We start from the raw sequence: 21,892 nt of genomic DNA on the forward strand, positions 1-21,892 counted from the left end.
TATCCAGCCACTTTGCTGAAGAGATTTTTCCTTTCATAAGTAAGTTCCAGAACTAAAAACTTGAATTAATAATTGTATATGGAGATCAATTGTTTTTTAGTTACCTCCATTTGTAATGATTTTACAGAAAGAAGTACAGAGGCCATATTGAGATATGGCTCAGAACTGAACATGTGCAAACTTGTTCAGTTTAACAGTTAATAATTAAACAGAATTAAAAATCTTTCCAGCTCCAGCTGTCTCTGTCTCTGTCTCTGTCTCTGTCTCTCTCTCTCACTCTCTCTCTCTCTCTCTCTCCTCTGCCCCATCTCATTAATTGCTTTTGTTGCTTTTTATTTTGTCTTCTCATCGTCTTTGCTTATGTCCATCAATCACCTCGAGCCTTGGGGAACAGTGTTGGTCTTTGGAGAATTGTGGAGGTGTCTTCCTTTCCTGTACAGACTAGCTGGACACGTGCACCTTGTTGGTTAGACCCCTCAGCAAGCAGGACTCTTGCAGTAACTGTTCTGCCTTCCTTTTTTCTGTAAGAAATCACTTTAACGCTGTATATCAGAGTTCCCCTACAAGTATCCACATTCCACACTTGATTTTCATTTTTGTCAATGAAATACACTTTATAAGTGAACTGTGATCTGTTTTTGTATCATAAATTGGTTTTCTGTCATATGCTGGTTGCCATCTGCATGTACTATAGCTATTCTGAGTTTGTGAGTAAGAATTGATATTGTCGTCAATATAAGGAAATCAAAGTAAGTTATTAAGTAAAATGGCTTACCACTTGTATCGAATGATCAAGCATTGACCAATACAGTGTTGTCCTTCCTGGGTTCCTTCTTGCCCAAAACGCTTTGTGTTTTCCTTGGTTTGGGGTTTTTTGTTTTGTTTTTGTTTTTGTTTTTGTTTTTAATCTCTTATGCAGTTGTCATCTCACAGCTAATAGAAGTACTTTTTTATTGTTGTCTTTAATCAGAACAAGTTTGTAGTGCTCTTGTTTTGTGGGTACAAAATTAAATTCAGGTACATCCTAGTAATTTTCAGAAGTAGCAAATGTATATTTTTGAATGGTGCAACATTAGACCTATTCCTTTCAGTGAAATTCTTAAAGTTAATAAAATTCATGACATTTTAAAATGTAGCTACTGCTTAGTCTACTAAGTCACTATAACATAAATATTTCCTCAGTGTTTGCAAAATATTTCCTGGTTCTCATATAAAGCTGAAAAGGCATAAATAGTATCCTTTTGAAATATTTCCTATGATTTTTCTCTTTACAAATAAAGCTTACTAGTTTCTTTGCACAATAACTAATACTTCTTTTCATTGAATTTTAAGTTTTTCTAATAGTTTCTTTAGTACTACAAACAGGAGTTGAGGTGTGCTGTCTGAGAGCTAAAGCTCCTTGGAATTCTAGTCATTCACCTACTCGCTCATTTGTATTCTTAGGAGCAGGTGACTGTCACTGAGCCCTAAGAAACAGTCTTAATTACTTTAAATGTGTTCAGACAACTCACAGATCTTATTTTGAATCTTTAAAATTATTTGATATTTTCTTTCTACAGTTAAAAAGATCAATTGCCCTAGTATAGGGCTGGAACTCTAAGAGTCTATAAGCTGCATGAGGAGTCCCAGGGCTCGGGCCCCAGGGCTCAGGCCCCAGGGCTCAGGCCCCAGGATTACCCCACCACCACCACCAGAGTTGCTTCTATGAAAAGTTCTTAAGTATTTGTTGTCTCTAGTTATTCATTTTAAATTTTAAATAAAATGCTGACTTTTACCATTTGAAAGTATGAAAAGAAATGTTTTATCTTCATTTTGCCAAGTGTATTTATTCTCCATACTTAAGTAGAGCAGATTAAGAAAATGCAATGGGGAGGGGGTCATTCTCTCTCCATGTGTAGGGCGAGCCCAACGTGTTGGAACAATAAATTCCTCTTGCTTTTTGCATCAAAAAAAGAAAAGAGAGGAAAATGCAAGGGGGAGCATAAGATAGGGGGTTCTTGGAGGGAAAACTGGGAAGGGGAATAACATTTGAAATGTAAATAAATAAATAAATAAAGTAAGAAAGCGCAAGCCTTTCACTTGTGTAGCTAACCTTTCAAGAGTGCTTATATTCGACATGTTTCAAAGGGTTTTAAAAAGCATTTATGAAACTTTTGAAATGCTTTTTATGCTCTTTCCAGGGCTTAAATAAAAGTTTATTATGGACTGGTTTATTTAGACACCTGGGAATAGAACATTGCTGTCCCCTCTCTACTGGGGTGACAGCAGGCCCTTTGCACCTGTTGTTGTTGACTACTGGCCAACACATAGGGACAGTACTTTATCTAGCTTAACTGTGGTTCTGTTTGTCTCAAGCATAGAAAAAAAAGAATGGAAGCAAATAAAAGCTGCAAAGAGGAAGTTTGGAAGGGCTAAATGTTGTAAAGGTAGACCACTAGGGGAAAACATTATGTAAGCCGCAAACCTTCCATTGTTTTTCCCAATGGTCAAAGTAATTAACTTTAAAAATGCATACAGAGTTATAAAGTCTAGTTTAAAAGTCTAGCAGACTATTTAGCTCAGACCTGGAGTACTTACATAGCACATGTAAGACCCTCTGTTGAATGTGTGCACGTGCAAACACACACACACACACACACACACACACACACGCAAACAAAGAAAGCAGTAATATTTGAATTACTTAGGTTTCCCCTCAGATCTGTTGTTGTTTATAGGTGTAAACCTGGAAGAAGTGTGGAGGGAAGGGGCGCTGGGCCCCTAGACGGAAGCGGCGTGGCCTACTGGTCCCATTGTCCTGTTTATCTGATGTGCTCTTTTTCTTTTCCTCTTCCCTTGTTAGGTATTGGGAAGAGGTGTTGGAAATGAGATAGATGATTTCTACTCTAATTTTATCTTAAGTGATCCGTAAAATAGGATTTTATGTACCACTAATTGATTAGGGGAAAAACACTCCTATGTTTACTAAGTGTAAGATGACCAACACAAGAATGTCAAAATTCTAGTCTTTTTTTTCTCTCTTTCACAAATACTGTCTCTTTAAATAAAAAATGACATGTGTATTCTGCTTTCATTTTCTGGAGCAGACAGCCACCAAACTTCTCGATGGTGCTCATCAGCAGCATGGATTTCTTTCTCTGACATACACAAAAGCTGTGACAAAAAACGTCCGCCACAAGTTAACCTCAAGAAATGAACGAAGAAGCTTGCATAAGTTATCTGAAGGGCTAGTGGATGGCTCACCTCGTTTTCTTCATGAAATTCTTCTTTCTGCACAAGCCTTTGATATCGTCCTGTGCTTTCCTTTACTTCATGCAATTGCAAGCATATTTCACACTAAACTCCCCAAGACACAAAGAGAGAAAAGAAAATCTTCTGGTCTGCCCCTGAGGACCCATACGCTGACGTCACGCAATTTACCTTTGATTTATATCAATACAAGTGTGATCAGAATTTTTGTTCCCCAAACAGAAGAAACACAGTCAACTATTACAGGTATAGTTTTCTGGTTTCTTTTCTTTTTTCCATTTGTGATTCTTGGAGATGGGTGTGTAGGGGGTTTCGATTAGAATTTTTTTTCTTATTAATATATGAATGAAGACTATATTATGGTTGTTTTTTAAACAGGAGTTAGTCACTATCTGTTAATTTAGTGAATGAGAAAACAGACTTTTTTATTCTGTAGCATTTTATTTTCTGTCTGGAATTCTAATGCTGTATTCAATTATTATACTGTACTTAATTAAGATATGTAAATTTTTATTAAAAAAATCAAAATAATGTTCATAATAATGAAATTTATGAAAATCCTGATATAACTGCCCATGACGGAAGACAGGAAGAAAACTTGTCAACAGACCAACATGGCTGCTTCAGACTTCCTAGTACCTTCTGGAAATCCCGTCTTAGATTATATTAAATACATCATTCTGTTTTCCCTAACAAGATTGATTTTTCTCTGTTATCTTAAAAGAATTGGAAGACAAAGGAATTTTGAGAGATATTAATACCTCTATTGTTAGTGGTGTGAGTTTTGAGATTATACAGATTAAGTTTAAAGAATTCCAGCATTGCTACTTAAGAGAGTTTGGAATTGAGCACACTAAGCTAAGTTCCCTGAGTAAGATGATGCTGCTGTCCCTTGTTTGACTGCAGGCTGAGGCAATAATGTAATGGCTCCAGAAACTCCCTCACAGTGTTAGGTGCTTTCCAACAGTGACTCTCGGAGACAACACACAGCAGCAGATTCATATTTAATTCTTACTTAATAAAATTATTCCCATGAGGAGGTTGTACCCTTTCTATTAAATCAGAACTCTATATGCCTCATATCTTACTGTTACAAATATATCTGTGGCCACATTTACCATCCATGCCTTTCTGAGCTGCAGAAGAGGAGGAGTTGTGATCTTTCCTGTGCTTCCGTTGTCTATTCCTGTGGCTACACTTACCTTAATCTGGCAATTAATAAATAATGGAAATTGATCTCTTACAGTTTGGGTACTTTGAAAAGCCAAATAAAGGAACTAACATATTCTCTGTATGGTGAGGGTTGTTCTCTGCTTGCAGATTGGCATGTCATTGCTGGAACCTTACAAAACAAAACAAAGCAGCAGAAGGGATAAACTCATTGACCTTTAATAGCAGATGGAATGCTTACTAGTGAATTATTACTTCCTAGAGGCCTCACTTTTTCTTAATTAATTATATCCCAAATGTTGGTCCCCTCTCACAGAGTTCCTTCTCCCACCCCTTCACCTTCACCTCTGAGAGGGCAGCTCCCTCCCTGCTGCCTCTGGTCTCTACAGCATCAGGCACATTCTCTCCCACTGAGGCCACACAAAGCAGCCCCATCCTTCATGTGCTGAGAGCCTTGGACCAGCCGATGTGTGCTCTTTGGTTGATGGTTCAGTCTCTGGGAGCTCCCAGGGGTCTATGTTAGTAGACACTGTTGGTCTTCCTGTGGGGTTGCCATTTCCTTGCTGGCCTTCTATCTTCCCCTAACTCTTCCACAGGGGTCCCCAACCTCTGTCTGTGGGTATCTGCATTTCTCTCAGTCAGCCGCGGGTAGAGACTCTCAGAGGGCTGCTATGCTAGGCTCTTCCTGTTTGCAAGCGCAACACAGCATCATTAATAGTTTGAGGGATTGGTGCCTGCCCAAAGGATGGGTCTCCGAATGAGAGGCCCCACTTCTGAACATCATCATCTTGATTTTAGCCCCAACATAGGTACTTTGGGGGAACATATGATTTCAATCCATAGCAACTACTCTTACAAGTTAAAGAGAAAAGAAAAAAGTATTTGAGATACATGTCATAGTCCATGTTACATAGAAACAGGAGCAATCTTTCTTTTCTGTTTTCTTATGTATTATATAGAGAAAGAAGAAAGACTAAGTGTCCAGTGGTAACAAATACCAGAGTGAAGTGACATTTATATACTGTGTTCTCAGAATCTATTCTCTGTTGTTCTGCCTACCTGCACAGATGATCCTAATTTACAGAAGATAGTCTGTCTGAATATTATCAGTTACTAAGGTTTATTAAAACAATAATCTTTTTCATTTCTATAATTAAAAAGTGCTTGTAGAGTTTTATAGACTTACGAAGTCTTAGAACTAACCTCAGCGTATTAATAATTCTCAATATGTACTTGTTCCTGCCTTTATGACTATTTTAGACATTACTTGCTGTGAGATTGAAAGTTAATATTTTCAGATTTGCTATGTTCTAACAGAACTGAGCAATTGCTTTCCTCTGCTCATATAGTTTATACAGCATGGGACTCATAAAGAACAGTTGACCCTTCTGAACAAGTGATGTGTGACCACCTGCTAACCACACAGGGAAGAACTGCACGTTCCTTGCAGATATAATGGCCTTTATGCTGTTGTCTAGTTAGATGATTATCTAATGAATAATAAATAAGTTACAATAAACTTACAGTGGTTTAAAGAACTTAAATTTTTACAAAGGATAATTCCCTAAGGGACAAATTGACAAGTTAGGTTATCATTTTCTCATGACCACAGTAGAGATGACTGTTATGAAATACCACGTAGATTAGCTAGCCATCCTTCTTTATGATCTTTTTAACTGAATATGTAATTTATTAAGGGATGGGAGAATGTCACGTGGGCATGTGGAGGTCAGAGGACAATTTAGGGCAGTCATTTATCCTCTTGGCAGCAAGCACCCTCATCTACTGAGCCAGCACTCTTATTTAATTTAAATAACTCATGTTAGTAAGTTCTTTAGTATCACAAAGATTCTTTGCAGAATGTGTCTTATATCCTCTATTCCATACATATTTAATTTTAGTTGAATGTAAATTGATAAAGCCAAATTTCATTGAACCCTACGCAGAAACTGATAGTGGAGACGAGGGAGAAAATGAACATGCTCAGAGGAGATAGCAGCAGTGAACAGGAGAGAGGAGGCTGCCCAAGCCTCAGCTTTATATTACTGAAGACCTTGCTTCACAAAGGACCCTGTTTCCTTGTACTTTATTGCCTGTAGCATGCTAATTGGCTGTAAAGTGATTCTTTTCTCAGATCTAGTACTACCTCCTCTTCCTCTTCCTCTTCCTCTTCCTTCTCTTTCTGTTGTTGCTGCTGCTACATTTCTTCCTAGTACTGAGCAAGGAGCCTCTGTCCTCATGAATACGATATCTCTGGGATGAACTTCTAGCTTAAAAGTTATATTTTTAGAAATCCATTTCACACAATATAAGTTTATATTAATTTCAAATACAAGTTTTAAAAGCTCCTTGGGTTTATTTCATTATCAGCTTACTAAATTTAAGACTGTACCAAGACTACAAAACAGTATCAACAAGTTAATTTTTCTAGGTGAACCAGTATAACCTGGTACTTTAAAAAACCTAAATCCTTATAAGCTTGTGGGCTGTGCATGTAATTACAGAACTCCTAGCAGGGGCAGTAGGATTGCTGTAAATTCAAGGCCCTACTGATCTGTATAGTAAGGTTTCTGCCAGCCAAGGCCACAGTTACACTCTGTTACATGTGCGAGTGTGTGTGTGCATATGTGTGTGCACATGAGTGTATGTGCTAGCAATTATACTGGTACTGCTGACTCAGATGTGCCTTTGCCTTAAGTCAGTCCTCTGATTTGTATTTCCCGCTTGCTCACTTGCTTTCACATTCTATCTAATTAATGTACTGAATGGTTCTCACAGTATTTGTGAGCAAAAAGTGTATTTTCACTTGGAGTTGCACCTTGTTTCAGTCCAAGAGTTGTTTGCCTCTTTCACAGTTATCAAGTTCTAAATCTATAGGTGTTTTCACTTCCTGCTTTAGTTTCATTTCATCATAGAGAGCTGTGTTTTGGATATAGCATACTTCTCCTGGGGTGAATGGTTCCTGATGAGGCTCACTTAAAACAGCTAAGGCAAAGAAGGAAGGTATTGATTTTCATGTTTAAAATGCTTTAAAAGCAAACATTCCATCATGTGGCCCAACAATTAAAAGCATGTTAAATAAGCCAGAAAGGTAGGCTTTAAAGCTACCTTCCCAGCTGGAAAGTAACTGAAGAAATCACTGAAGGCATTTCTTTATGTAACTTCACAGTTTTATTATTCATGATTGTATATGAATAAAATTTTGTTAAATTCAGTATTTCCTAAAATAAAATTTTAATCTAATTTATGAATGCTTGTCAGCAAATAGTTTTATATTTGTATTTTACCTCAGTTTCCTAGTGTAGCCTACCGAGAGCATGCTGGGTTCTAGCAGAGTTCTGGTCTTGGGTCTGGCTTCCTGTGTAACACAAGTATGTCGCTTTCTTCCATGTGCACCTCCTTTATTGCTCTGTGTGTCTGTTGCAGTTGAGACTTCATATGGCAGGTAGTGTCTGCAGCCTGGAAGAACAGTTAGCAAGTCCACTGATTGTACTTCTGTGCTGTAGTCTATTCTCCAGGCTTACTATTTATTGATTTAATTGATGCCTTCTGCCTAATCAGAGGCTTTACCCACATGGAACTATTAAGCTTGGCATATAATGCAAGATCTGTGAAATGTAAACACTGGTCATACTATGAGGACCTATAATCAAGCCAGACCGCCTTCATTTGAAAATGACCCAGCTGCATGAGATGTAGTTTTCTGTTTGATCTTTTTTGAAATGGGCTTTTTAAATTATTGTGTTTACTAAGATGTCCACATGCTAATATTTATTATGATAGTTCATCTCCATTTCTGCCATTTGCTACCCACCCTCCTCCCACCTCTCTCCTGTCATGTTCATCCTCCAACCCTTGCCGACAAGCTTTATTCTTGCTTTTTCATTTTCTCAATTCTAACTTTCTTTTTTTGGACTAATCAAAGGCAGACCATACCAAGTGTGCTGCTGACGCAGCTGGAAATAATCTCCAAGTTTTTGCATTCTTTGGGCAGCACAGTTTGGGAAACATGAATTGTGCCTTCGTAGGGTGTGCTGGAGGCCTCACACCCAGCCCTCCTCTCTTCTGTTTGTGGCAGATTCTAAGGGCTCCTTGAGAGGTAGCAGGGCTATCTTTTCTTTGTAAAACTTTGTACTCATATTCTTACCACTATGTTTCTCAGGGCCCTTGGGAGTGCCTGACAGACAGGAGGCTGTCCAGCAGCCCTGAGCTTTAACTGACCTTACAGGTTTTAAAATACTTACAATGCAAAAAGTCATATATTATGTTTTAATGTTTAATAATAGGTAAACAGTTCTTATAGTTGATTTATTGTTAAAAGTCATTGAATTTACTACACAGTGCCATCAGAAAGACCCTATTCTTTCCAAATAAAAGTGCAAACTTCATACGAACATGAAGTTGCATAAATTCTTATTCAATACAAAAAGAAGAATTAGAACTCAGGTATCCATTGAACACCTCTCATTGCTTTGTTGTTTGATACTTTTACCTGTCTGCTTCATCAGAAAGTAAAACCTGTTCCCCAAGCCCTTTTCTAGGTATAGTCCTTCCAATTTAAGGCACCTCTGATGACAAGCTAAGATGTTTTCTCATTGTAATTCATTTGGCCTTTTCCATCTTGAACACTGGAGCCACCCATTTCTCTTAGATTTTGTGACATTTAGTAGCTATACACTGTAATTGTGATATAATTATCATTACACATAAACATTTATATATGGTAATTTTTTGTTGATATTCTATTATGTGTTTTTAGTGTTAAAATTCCAGAACTAAAAAGCACGTTCAAGAGCAATCCAGTAGCAGTATTTGGAATTAGATCATTATATGGTTTGAGTGTTAAGTACAACTATCTAATAAAAACAATATACTGTTATATTACAGTGAGTTGGTTGTTTTTTCATTGTGATTTTAATCGTGGTAAACAGAAAACCACTAAATAGGAGTAGAAGAAAATAGACTTAAAAACATCAAATTTTTCATTTTAAATGTGACTTTTTATTCTTTTTCTCATTTATTGATCTTTTTGTCAGATATTGGCATCCTAGTTCCACAAATACCTCATTGCACATCACAGATCCATGTGTACTCATGTTTCTTCCCTTTGTTATAGTGAATCAGGCAGCAAAGGAAGACACCATGGTTTTGAAGGTTGGCTCTGTTGCTATGGCTCCTCAGGCTGATAATCCGCTTGGCAGATCTGTCCTCAGGAAAGATATTTACCAGTAAGTTGGGTTTTTTTGGTTCTGTCTTGCAACAATTTTGTCCTGTAGAGAAGTACAATGATCAATAAAACTTGCTTGGTGTGGCCTCTAGAAATATTTTTTACTGAGGATCCTTTGATATTTCAAACTAGGCTTTTCTGATTTTCCTCAGTTGTGGGTTTTTAACTTCATTCAGACAAATCAAGTATGCCTGTGAAGTGTTGATGAACAGCAGAGTGACAGACACCAAGCCATCATGAACTGAAGAAACACAGTGTGGGAAAGTTTAGCAGCCTTCATATTTGACCAAATCTCTAATCACGTAAGAAATGAGGTTCTCTCTAGGACTACCACATCCTACTGGAGTCTTGTTGTATCAAAGTGAAACATTTTCTTAATTTAGGCATAAGCCATTATTTGAAGTGTAGGTTTGCGGATGTCATATGGATCAAAGCTGTAAAGAAAAGCAAACTTCTAAGGAGAAATTTCACAGTAAACACTTTCTGTGAAAATGCCTGGCTCTGGATTTTGTCACCAAGTGTTTGCAAACCACAGCAAGCATATGCAGATGACTCTATTGCTGAATGTGTGTAATGAGCACGGTAAAAATAATACACAGCTTGTACTGAAGTCTCAAGTGCTGCCAGACATACAAGTACAACTGCAAATAATGCCAAGTGAGAAAAGTCACAGGAATACAGTTGAACAAGTAATGCTCTGCCTGCTGGTCTGGACTTCAGATGTCACAGCCTTAGTCTTTTAAAAGCTTAAATGCTTACAGTTTTCCAGAAGATGTCATAGCTTTGAAAACGTTTGAATTCAACTATTGTATTTACCACCTAGAAGACACAAAGTTTTTACTTTACTCTTGATTTTAAGGCCTGGTCTCACTATATTGTCCAAGTTGAACCCAAAGTCCTGATCCTGCTGCAGCACCACTTTCTCCCAAGCACTCAGACCATAGACCACCATGGCCACTGTATGATTTAGTTTCAAACAGACCATCTTTGAATGGATATAGTAGTTTTATTTATAAAGTTTTCCAGTTTGCTCTGACTTACATATTGGTCATCCTTATATTACTATTTTTATATAGTATTTATCTCACCTTTTATTTAGTTTATATAAAAACCTAAGGATATCAAAGCCCTGTGAGGTTTTGTAAATTATATAACCCATCTTTGGGATTTTAAAAATTAAAAGTGGGAACTATTAAAAATCATTCTTGCTGGGCGGTGGTGGTGTACACCTATAACCCCAGCACTCTGGGAGGCAGAGGCAGTCCGATTTCTGAGTTCGAGCCAGCCTGATCTACAGAGTGAGTTCCAGGATAGCCTGGGCTATACAGAGAAATCCTGTCTCGAAAAAAACAAATCCAAACAAAACAAAACAAAAATCATTCTTGCTTATTTAACAGTGAGTTTCTTTAGAGTTTTGTGAGCTTTTGGAATACAGCACAGTGGTAGCATGCTTTCCATAAGGCTGAGGCCCGGGTTTCTGTCTCTAACCATAAAGTATGGAGGAGGGAGAGGATTAGAAAGGACTTTATGTTTTCCAACACTTAGAAGCCCTTCCACATGTTTATTTCCTGTACTTTTGGAATACATCATCTTTGTGTAAGGCCTTTTTTTTACCCTGAGATGTCTTCCCCTCACTCTTGCCCTTCCCTTTGCAACTTCAAAACCTGCAGGAATTGCAGTCTCATTGCTTGTATTCAGGAGCCGTTCCCTTGGTTTTGTTTTCTATTGTCAGCACTTGTTTGTAGTTTTCTTAGCATTGTTCAGAGCATCCTCTATAATGCCAGTATCCTTCCCAATACTTTTCTTCTGCCTACTTTTGCTCTCCTGGCTCAGGAGAAATTGAACTCAGAGCATGTACAATAACTTTGAAGTCCAGCTTAGACTATGTGCCCAAGTGTCAAACACCGTAGAATTCTCGAGTCCACAGGTATGCTAGGCAAAACAGTTCTCCTGGAACACTCATATTCTGAGTCAATGTCATGTAACTAACAAGGTTAGCCCAAGAGCTCATTAAAAGCCTTTCAGGATCTCATTGAGGTGCTGTGTCACCAACATCAGAGAACAAACTGCACAGTAGAATCCACATAGGAATGAAGTAGGAGTGACTCGTTTAGAATAAAAAAACAGACGCAAAGCAGAAGACCCTGTGTTCTAGGACTGTATTTTTTATGAATATATTAACCATAAATATCATTGAACAAGGCTGTAAAGATTCATTTCATATTGTATGATTCCTGAATATATGAAAGTCTCAGAACACAACGATCCACAACAAAATTGGATTATTACTTCTCATGGTGTGGAGTGGGAGGGGAAAGGGAGTTGTATTAGCAGTGAAAGTGGTCATGAAAATGTTCTTGATTTACATAGCAAAGTCAGTCTTTAAAAAGTGTGAGAACTCACAGTTCCTGATGTTTATATTCAGAATAAATAAAAGCAGAAGCTTATCCACATCCTTTGGGGATAACTATTACATAAATAAGATTATGTACAGTCTTGCCCATTGGCAGCCTTTAGCCCCTTTTTTTTTTCCTAGAGACTAAATGAAAATACCCATCACAGTTTTGCCTTGGTCTTTCAGAGGGCATAGCCCTCTCACCTCACTCGCTTTCACATACACTCATACTGCTTTAGAGATATAGAAAGATTTAAGAGCTGTATGTCAGAAATTGGGAATAAATATACATGAATACATATATGTAAATAGACATGCATGCATACATAGCTACATAAATACATAAACATACTTACATATATTTATACTATCACAAGAATATGCATTTCTGATTGGAATATAAAATGGGTATGTAAAAGTCCTGGGCAGTTTTTATTAAGTTTAAACATAGTTATAATATCGTCCACCAATTCTACTATGTCCATACAAACATTTATAGTCAAATTATTTATAATAGCCTTAATTTTTTTAAGAGTGAAAACAACTTAAAGACTCATCACACCTGATGATTGAAAAACCAAAATGTGGCATTCCATGTGATTGAGCATAGTTCTACCACAGGAAGACATGGAGTAATAATAAACATTGTAACATGGCTTGATCTTATTGTACTCAGTTTACAACTTGAAAGTAAGTTATCCTCAAAAGGTCAGCTGAAGGGCATTGGTCAAATCACATGGGCTATAGTGATAAATTGGAATCTGGGAGAGCCCCAAATACACATGCATCACCGTATCGCACCTTTGCTAATGGGAAGAGTGAGCCAGAAGAAACTGATTAAATTTCTTTAGTCAAAGACATTTATTAAAAGACGAAGCCACACTAAGGTGTATTAATCCACAGAGTAGCCGCAAGCAAATGAGCATAGTCTGACTTTTTTTTTTTTTACATGCAATACTATTGAGAAAAACTTCTAATAAAGATTTCAACATGAGCATTGATAGTAGAACACCATGTCAGTGGTACCTGCTCTGGAGTGGGCATGGGTTTGGCAAGAAGGGAGCGTTCTAGAGCTTTTGTATAAAATACACATCAGACTTTGAAAATGCAGTAAAATACTTCAGTTTTGTATTGCTTAGGCAGTATGGCAGGCATGTGGACAAGTATATTATTACAACTATATTCTACTTTGATACATACACCCTTTTCAATATGGCTGCTTATAAATTGATTGATATAGTGGCGTATCTTTGTGTTTGGCTTCATTCTCACCGAACAGTGCTATGCTAGATGGAGAAAGCCTATGAGTGCACAGGGAAAGTCCTCTCCTACAGACAAGTGAGCAGAGGTGATCAAACACAAGTGCTGCAAATCAGCTCCACCATGGGTCAATTCCAGTTGGATTTAGGACGTCTACACTTTATCCTTTCTAACCAACAAGAAAACGTGTGCCTCTTGGGTGTGTGGGGTGGGGGCAATGCTGACTTTAGTGTCTTTTTATGTATGTTTTTTATACAATAACAATTATAAAATGTCAAAGGAGGGAAATGTGACCTGTTAGCAGGAAACAAATTACTCAAAATTAAGTCAACAAGACAAAGATCACCAAATGACACCATTACTTTCCCCAGTTGATCTCAGTTTTTTGTATTTTGAGACATGATTTCTCACTGAGCTTGCAACTCGCTAATTGAGCTAAACTCTCTGGACAGCAGTCTCCAGGCATGTTTCCACATTCTGAGATTAGAGATGGGGCTGTCACACCTGGCTTTGTACCTGTTTGCTAAGTATTTGAGGTCTTGTCTGCAGGCACATCACTCTAGCCCCAAGGTTATTTATTTTTTTTATTCAATAATACCAAATTCTGTGCACTAAGAAACAGAGTCTGTCTTCTTCCAGTACTTGTTCCAAACCAGGCACTTCTTCATGCTGCATGCACTGTTCATATTTAGGTTTTGCCCATTTTTTTTCTGTATATGTCCGTCTGTCGTCTTAATAGTGAGTCCTCTACATGTTGTTTTCTAAGATGTATTTGTGTTTACTTATTAATGTATTGTGGTCATATCCTCATATCATATTCAGAAAATAAATTCCATTTTAAAAATAATATTTTATACACATAGATCCAAAGATTATTTTAATACTTACTTTTGTTTTGAACCAGCTAGATATTCAACATTATTACAAACTCCCTTTAGGTTCTTTAAATATTTTAATTAGGCTTCTCAGACTTGAAAACATGATTTACATGATAAAATGTAAAAGTAAACATGAGTTGTCTCCTGTGGGAGGTCTAGTAGGTCTTTAGGAATGCGTTTATCACTTGGTAGCTGGAATTACTGTGCTGCCATTTGAATCAGGAAGGCTATATGAGTCACAAGTTAACTGTCCCAGTGATGTTTAGTATGTTCTGTTCTGAGGTTGTAATGTAGCTCACATTATGACATTATTCCTTCTTGTGGTTTGCTAAAACTTATGGTCTGTTTTAATAGAGAGCATTAGTTCCAGATACAGTGTTTAGATTAAATTATATAAATCCTTCACAAATATGCTCTCTTTCCTTCTCTCAGCCTCTAGATTCATTCTAATTCTCTAAATATACAGATGTTCTCAGAATGATGCTTGTGTTGGTTTGTTTCAGGCTATGTTTTATTATCTAGTGCTGTTATATCCCTATTGACTCAAAATAGCAGGTATTTAGAGTGACTTCCCTGAAAACTCTGTTTGAAAATATTGTGGGTGGAGTTTTAGTCCTTGTCATGATCTTCAGCAGATCCAGTTGAGGGCTTGAGATTTGGCTTCTAACTAAAGTAAAGTAACTCCTCCTTTGAGGCTTCCTGTGGCAGGGTATAAATCTCCATGAATTTGTATCTGTTTGCTGCCAAAAGCTTCCTTAATAACCGTCTCAAAATAACCTTAAATTCTACTGTCATAAATTGTAGAACAGTTTAAAAATATGTTTTGCCCTTTTATTGGGTTCTTTTAGTTTACTCTTTTAATTTACATTTCAAAAGAAGCTACAGAACATTAGGATATGCCTCAGATCCTAACATGAGTTTCTTAATTGGAAAAAAAATCTACTTTACAGTTCTTTGAAACCCCCTTAGGTTATATGAAGTTCACTGGATGTGGGATACATCAAGTCCTGGTCTGAATCTTCCATTAAGGTACTAACATTTTCATGCCAAGTTAACATATAAATGTAACATTTATGGGCTTAAGCACAATGTAGAGAGGTAAGCATAATGTACCTTTAGAATACACCTGCAGGATCAGCAAGATGGCGCAACAAGTAAATAGCTTGTCACCAGTTCTAACAATCTTAGTTCAATTCCCGGGACCCACATAGTCATGTTCTGATCTCCACTTTCATCCACTCACATACCCATCACAGCACACAAATGAAGACTGAAATCAAAAACAGGTTAAATAGACCTTAAAGTAATGGTAAACCTTTAAATCTCTGTGCTATTTGGCATATAATGCTTGTGTACCATGGCTACTGACATGCAAGACAGAAAAATGGCAAGATAGCATTCTGTTTTCTTAAATGCCTGATATAAAATAATTGAATATTTTTATTAAGAGGATCCTATATGTTTGTCTCCTATATGTGTTCGTGGATGAAAGGATGGATGCATCATCCACCATACAGTCCTTGTTTTTAAAATATCTTTTTAGTGAACTTGTAAATGTGAGATGCTGTATGGGCCACTTATTTACAGTGTTAGCCTGTATTGACTAATGTCCACTTACAGCCTAATACCTTACCACAGAGAAGCTAATAAGAAGGAAAATTAAGAAGCAAGGATCATACAGATATTCACTACATATGCACAGTGAATTGCCTGTATCTGTCACGTGTGAGGTGGCACACTGCCTTGGGAAGCACCCCTGTACCTCCCATGCCCAGCTAGGACACGTGTCCCCTGCAGGGTCAGTGCGAAGGACAGCTTCCTGCCCATCTCTTTATTATAGTGGGCACTGACATTAGTGTTCTAGGTTAAACACTACAGGTTTTTTTTATGCACTAGAAAGGCTTATCCTTTGTTTAGAACCTCTGTATCCTCTTCATTGAAACCATTCCTTAATCTAATATGCTTTTGTTCTATAATTTCTAACTCTGAACTTTGATCAGAGCAAGATACCAGAAAAGTAGTTCATGTTGACAAAAGTACTGAGGAACATAGCCCTGATTTTCAAGGTTGGTAAAAAAATGGCCATAGAATTTTTTTTCTTATTTGTCCTTGTTTCATTCTTGAAGTGATAGTTCCCACAGGAGAAATATTAATTGCTTGAACACAGCTACATTAACACTCCCCAGACCCTTGCAGCCTTCACTTCTGTCCATAGTAGCCTATATGTCAAACATTAACTCTATTCTGCCCTTTACGGTCATAGGTAGCTTTCAAGAAAACTAAATGCTAATTTCAGTTTTTAATTTGTGAATGCTTTTTCCTTAACCTGTGTTTGCCACCTATAAATGTTCTTATCACAGATTCTGAACCAAAGTGATACAATAAACAAAAAGATAAGTCAATAATCGAGCAAAGCTGGGGCATAATTTTAACATAAATTCCTCATTTTTTAGTATCAAGTAATAGATACTTATCCTTAGTGCTATGTTCACCCAAATCCCATAGCATCTCAGTAAACCTTAATAACTGTGGTTATAACTTTAGCAGTGCAACCATTTCTATCCATGATATTTAAGGCTCAGTCATTTAGTGAAAACTGTCATATATACATATATATATATATATATATATATATATATATATATATATATATATGTAAAAATTTCGCATTTAGAGCTCAAATAGCACAGAGTTCTTCTACAGCAAATAATGCTTTGAATTCTGGGACTGGTTTTCCTTTCATTGAATTGCCTGTCATCCAGGTATGGGTTTGATGAACAAAGGTTAAAGAAGTTCCTCTCCTATGTCATCAAATACACTGTAGACAGCACGCTGTTGATTTGAGCACAGCTGCAGTCACTGAGTTATGAGTAGGATCCATGGAGCTTGTGCTCAGTGAAACATAGCCTCAGTATTTTCAGGTGATTTTAATGAACACCTGATAAAACTGAGGTATAGTACCACAGAACTTGGAACTTTTCCCAAATCTCAGAAAAATAAGCAAATGTACAGGGTTGCAGAATGGTAGTGCCCTTTGTTCAGCGTAGTGACAGAAGAGACATTAATGAAATGTTCAAAAACAGAATTCTTTAATTTGTTTTCATTCTAGTAAACAGTATCAAGTTATAGTGTAAACATGCTTAAATTTTGAAATAAGAAAAATTGTATATAACTAATTATATATATATATATGTATATATGTATATGTGTATATACTTTCCTAGCTTCTATCACATTAAATAGTCTGAATTTTCGCTTTTATCTGGATTTGTATTTTGTCTAATTCCAATTATTTTATTTGAAAATGCACCCTCAGATATGTAGTATTCTTTAAAAACAAACAAAAAACTTGACAGTGCACCAGAATCATTTGTATACTGGCCGGGTTCAAGAATTGTCATTTGAGAAATATATTTTCTGAAATTTATTCTTGTACTAAAACTATATACTTAAAGCTCAGATAAAAAGCTGATTCTATTAATCTAAAGTAAAATTGTTGAATCTTTTCAATTTTGGATGAATTTGCCTGCTATATACAATATGGAAACACAACTTTGATTCCTTCTATTTTTAAGTCTTTGGAGAATAAATGGCATCATACAATTCCAGTACCTTCTCAGTGTAGCTGCAGGGCTCTGCGGTGACTGGAGATGCATCACAGTGGTCCTCAGCAGAGCAGAAGGTACTCTCCCTCCTGCTGAGAAGTGCAGAGTCCAGGAGCTTTTCTTAACAAGGGACTTCTTTTAAATGTGTCTGGTCACCTCAAAGGCTATGTAGACCATTTCCTGCCAGTAGGATTAGAGGAAGGAGGCCATGGTGTTTGATGTGTGATATAGTGTAATTCTTTTCATGTGTTTGGTGGCTTTTATATGATGAACAGTGTTCTGCTACCAATTGTGACCCTGGTGTGGTCCAGGTTATTAAAGTTCAGACATCTTTAATGTATAGTTTTATAACATATCTAGCAGCATTGTTGTAATTAAGGATAGATTTATGTTACATAAACAACTCACATCTTCATTAAAATATTTATATTTTATAATTGAGTAATTTTCTTAGTGACTGTGATCTTAGTGGCTAAGAGATGATTCTGTCTTGAGACTGCCAGTTCTTACTCTACTAGAGACTCTCACATGTTCTTCTGGCCGCCTAGGTTGACCTTCCAAACCTGGTATTTAAATAGTCATTTTTCCATAGTCTTTTATGAGTATATATGAAGTTCAAAATGGAATATTGCTTCACAGTGTATTTGAATTGCTGCTTTTATTACTATTAGAAAATACCTGAGAAAGAACAGCTTAGGGCAAAAAACATTTGTTTGGGTCTATGGTTTGAGGCCTTATAAGCCCGTCATTGCAGATAAGTCTTAGCAGTAGGAGCAGCTCAAAGCTCTAGTGGAGGAATCATGAAACTGCATGCCCAAATCTTTGTAGACCTGGAAGCAAAATGTGGCTGTTGGGGAGAGCTCCTGGTATAGTGGCAGGAGTCTAAGGCCATTAGTTCACACTTCTACAGCCAGACTTCAGAGAGCAGGGAATAGAACTGACTAAAAACCCACACCAGTTACCCATTTCCTCCAGCTAGACCCACAACCCTAAAGTTCTACACCCTCCCAAAGCTATACCACCACGGTCAAGTCAAGCTTATCCACACTGTAGCGGTGCTTTTAATAAAACAGTGTGATAATTATATCCTTCTTTACTTTTAGATAACAGATTAAAGAACATTAAGTGATAAACTGCCTTGGTTTTAGGGTGGCTTACTTAGGGAGGCATAAATAAGAAAGATCATAAATTATATATAGGTGCACTAATTTAAGCACTATTAATGTTTAATTGTAGACACTGACTTAATGTTGTAATGTTCATGTGGGTAAATTCTCTACAGTCATAACTGTTTCAAATATTTTGGATAGATCAGATCAAGGTAGTTTTATGACATTATTTTATATTTATTAATATTTTCATTGTTATATGCAAAATACCCTAGTTTTTAGTTTGTCAGTGATTTTTTTTTACTTGAGGTTAGGGTTAGGATTAGAGTTCTTTTCCTAGTTCTGTCAATATTCTCTAGTCAGATTAAGCAATTATTTCAAAATATTCAACTATTATGACAATGATAGGGCTAAATTTGTATTCAGTAAGAATTGCTAGATGTATTATACTTACTTCCTGTTCATTAATTTATATAACCCATATACTATCTGAATTTGGTTATTGTGTTATCATAATACTATAAAAAAAAATTCAACCTGCAACTTAAGCCTGCACAGCTTACCAAGAATCTAAAACACTTAGTATATGCTTCCCATTCTTATCCTTCAACATTAATGTGAACCTGATTTTTAAAATGTTCTTTGTTCACCTATCCACACTGACAAAAAGGCCTTCACAGATTTGTACCAGGGAGCTGGGAGACTCCACAGCCTTCTGTGCACAGCACACCAGGAGAGAGTAATCTCCCAGCAGCACTTTCACTTCTGAGCATAGAGGTGAGATGCCCAACTTCTCTCTGGAGCAGACCAGCTAGGAACACACAGGGCCTAAGATCAGTGGAGCAGCTGGGACAGAAGTCTTCCTGCCACCATTTGTACCAGGGAGCCAGGGAAACTCCACAGCCTTCTGTGCATAGCCTGCCAGGAGAGAGAGAGAGATCTCCCAGCAGTGCTTTCACTTTTGAGCTCAGAGGAGTAAGGACACAGGCTTACAGGCCCACAGGAGGAACAAACTCCAGCCAGATACAACAACAATACCAACTAGCACCAGATGGTGAAAGGCAAGCACAAGAACCTTACCAACAGAAACCAAGGCCACATGGCAACATCAGAACCCAGTTCTCCCACCACAGCAAGTCCCAGATACCCCAACACACCGGAAAACCAAGAGTTGGATTTAAAATCATATCTCGTGATGCTGATAGAGGGCTTCAAGAAAGACTTAAATAAATCCCTTAAAGAAATACAGGAGAGGGGGCTGGAGAGATGGCTTAGGGGTTAAGAGCACCGACTACTCTTCCAGAGGTCCTGAGTTCAAGTCCCAGCAACCACATGGTAGCTCCCAACCATCTGTAATGAGTCCTAATGCCCTCTCCTGGTGTGTCTGAAAACAGTGACAGTGTACTCACATATATAAAATAAATATATCTTTTAAAAAAAAGAAAGAAAGAAAGAAAGAAATACAGGAGAACATCAGTCAACAGGTAAAAGCCCTTAAAGAGGAAACACAAAAGTCCCTTAAAGAAATACAGGAGATCATGGGTCAATAGGCAGAAGCCCTTAAAGAAGAAACACAAAAATCCCTTAAAGAATTACATGAAAACATAAACAATCAAGTGAAGGAACTGAACAAAACCATCCAGGATCTAAAAGTGGAAGTAGAAACAATAAAGAAATCACAAAGGGAGACATCTCTGGAGAACTTGTCTGGCCCTGTGGATTGTAATCTCCCGAAGATGCACTTGAAGGTCCTGTTAGTACCTTCACCATCAATTTTATGTAAAAAGTATTTTTCATTACAAACACTTTAGAGATTGATAGTAGAGTCAATATGGAATGAAACTACATAATTAAAGAGAACAAAATATAAATGATACAGAGAAGCATATTAATAAAATGAATATGATAATATAGGAAAGGAATTGTCTTTATTAAAATGTTGTATTGTGATTTGGAATGCCTGGAATACTTGCAGTCCAATTAATTAGGTTGTAATTTGTCTTTACAAATGCCTCCATTAGGTTTTTTTCTCACTATAGAATCTAACAAGTTAACTTGTAACAAATTATTTTAAAGACTCCATATTTACAGACTCTGTTATGATTTTAAACGCTTACATCAGACAGTGGGAGGGAGGTGTTCCTGAAGCCTAGCTGAGTCGTCCTGGGTCAGCCTGTCTGTCTGGGAGTCTGACATCTTCTCCAGTCTGCTCAGCAGTTCTTCCAAGAGCCCAGCCTGACAGTTGGCCATTATAGCTCCTTCCATATTTACTCTCCAAATTACTGTCTTTCATAGAGACTTTGTGATAAATGTGTAGACATTTAATTTTTTCAAGATATGAAAATTGGACTTGGTTTTCCGTTCCTATTTTCTGGATTGTTTAGCATTTTATAGATCTCAGTTGAGCTATAAGTGACAGTTGGCCATTATAGCTCCTTCCATATTTACTCTCCAAATTACTGTCTTTCATAGAGACTTTGTGATAAATGTGTAGACATTTAATTTTTTCAAGATATGAAAATTGGACTTGGTTTTCCGTTCCTATTTTCTGGATTGTTTAGCATTTTATAGATCTCAGTTGAGCTATAAGTGAATACATTTTGCTACTTTACATTGAATTCCCACGATATGCCTATTCAGCAGTAAGCAGTAAATGGTCCAACATGAGCTGCTCCTTGTGTAAACATGCCTGTCCCAGACTAAATCAATTTAAAAAGGAAAACATTAAAGCCATGTTTCCTGTTATACTCTTAAAGTCATCTTTGGTTCCTTATGATTACATTATTGACCAACTGTTGCAGACTGAGTTTACCCTCCCACACCACCTGCTGGATAGTTTACATGGTGTGGGAGGAGAGGGTGGAAGGCCAAAGCAATTACAATTACAACTCCTCCGCAGTAGCTGACAAAGCAGCTTTTTGTGTGAAGAATAAGGAAGTTATGAGAACTGAGCTTCTTCGTCTTTCCTGGTCCGATTGCTTGGTTTTGAAGGCAGCAAT

General features: G+C 37.1%; 1 protein-coding gene and 1 long non-coding RNA gene across 6 annotated transcripts in view; one reads left to right on the top strand and one right to left on the bottom strand.

The window, feature by feature from the left end:
* Window positions 1-21,892, top strand: part of Vps13b (vacuolar protein sorting 13 homolog B) — a 564,131-nt gene that overhangs the window by 307,358 nt on the left and 234,881 nt on the right. For all 5 annotated transcript variants that reach the window (XM_052160919.1, XM_052160921.1, XM_052160920.1 and 2 more), the window contains exons 29-30: window positions 3,087-3,495; window positions 9,536-9,647. In XM_052160919.1, coding sequence (XP_052016879.1) covers window positions 3,087-3,495; window positions 9,536-9,647 — 521 coding nt within the window. The remainder of the gene's footprint in view (window positions 1-3,086; window positions 3,496-9,535; window positions 9,648-21,892) is intronic.
* LOC127667709 (uncharacterized) overlaps window positions 9,627-21,892 on the bottom strand; it is a 37,339-nt gene continuing 25,073 nt past the window's right edge. Inside the window, exon 3 of the long non-coding RNA XR_007973924.1 lies at window positions 9,627-9,689. This is a non-coding gene — a long non-coding RNA (uncharacterized LOC127667709). The remainder of the gene's footprint in view (window positions 9,690-21,892) is intronic.

Source organism: Apodemus sylvaticus, chromosome 17, assembly GCF_947179515.1.
Source record: "Apodemus sylvaticus chromosome 17, mApoSyl1.1, whole genome shotgun sequence".
Taxonomy (NCBI): Eukaryota; Metazoa; Chordata; class Mammalia; order Rodentia; family Muridae; genus Apodemus; species Apodemus sylvaticus.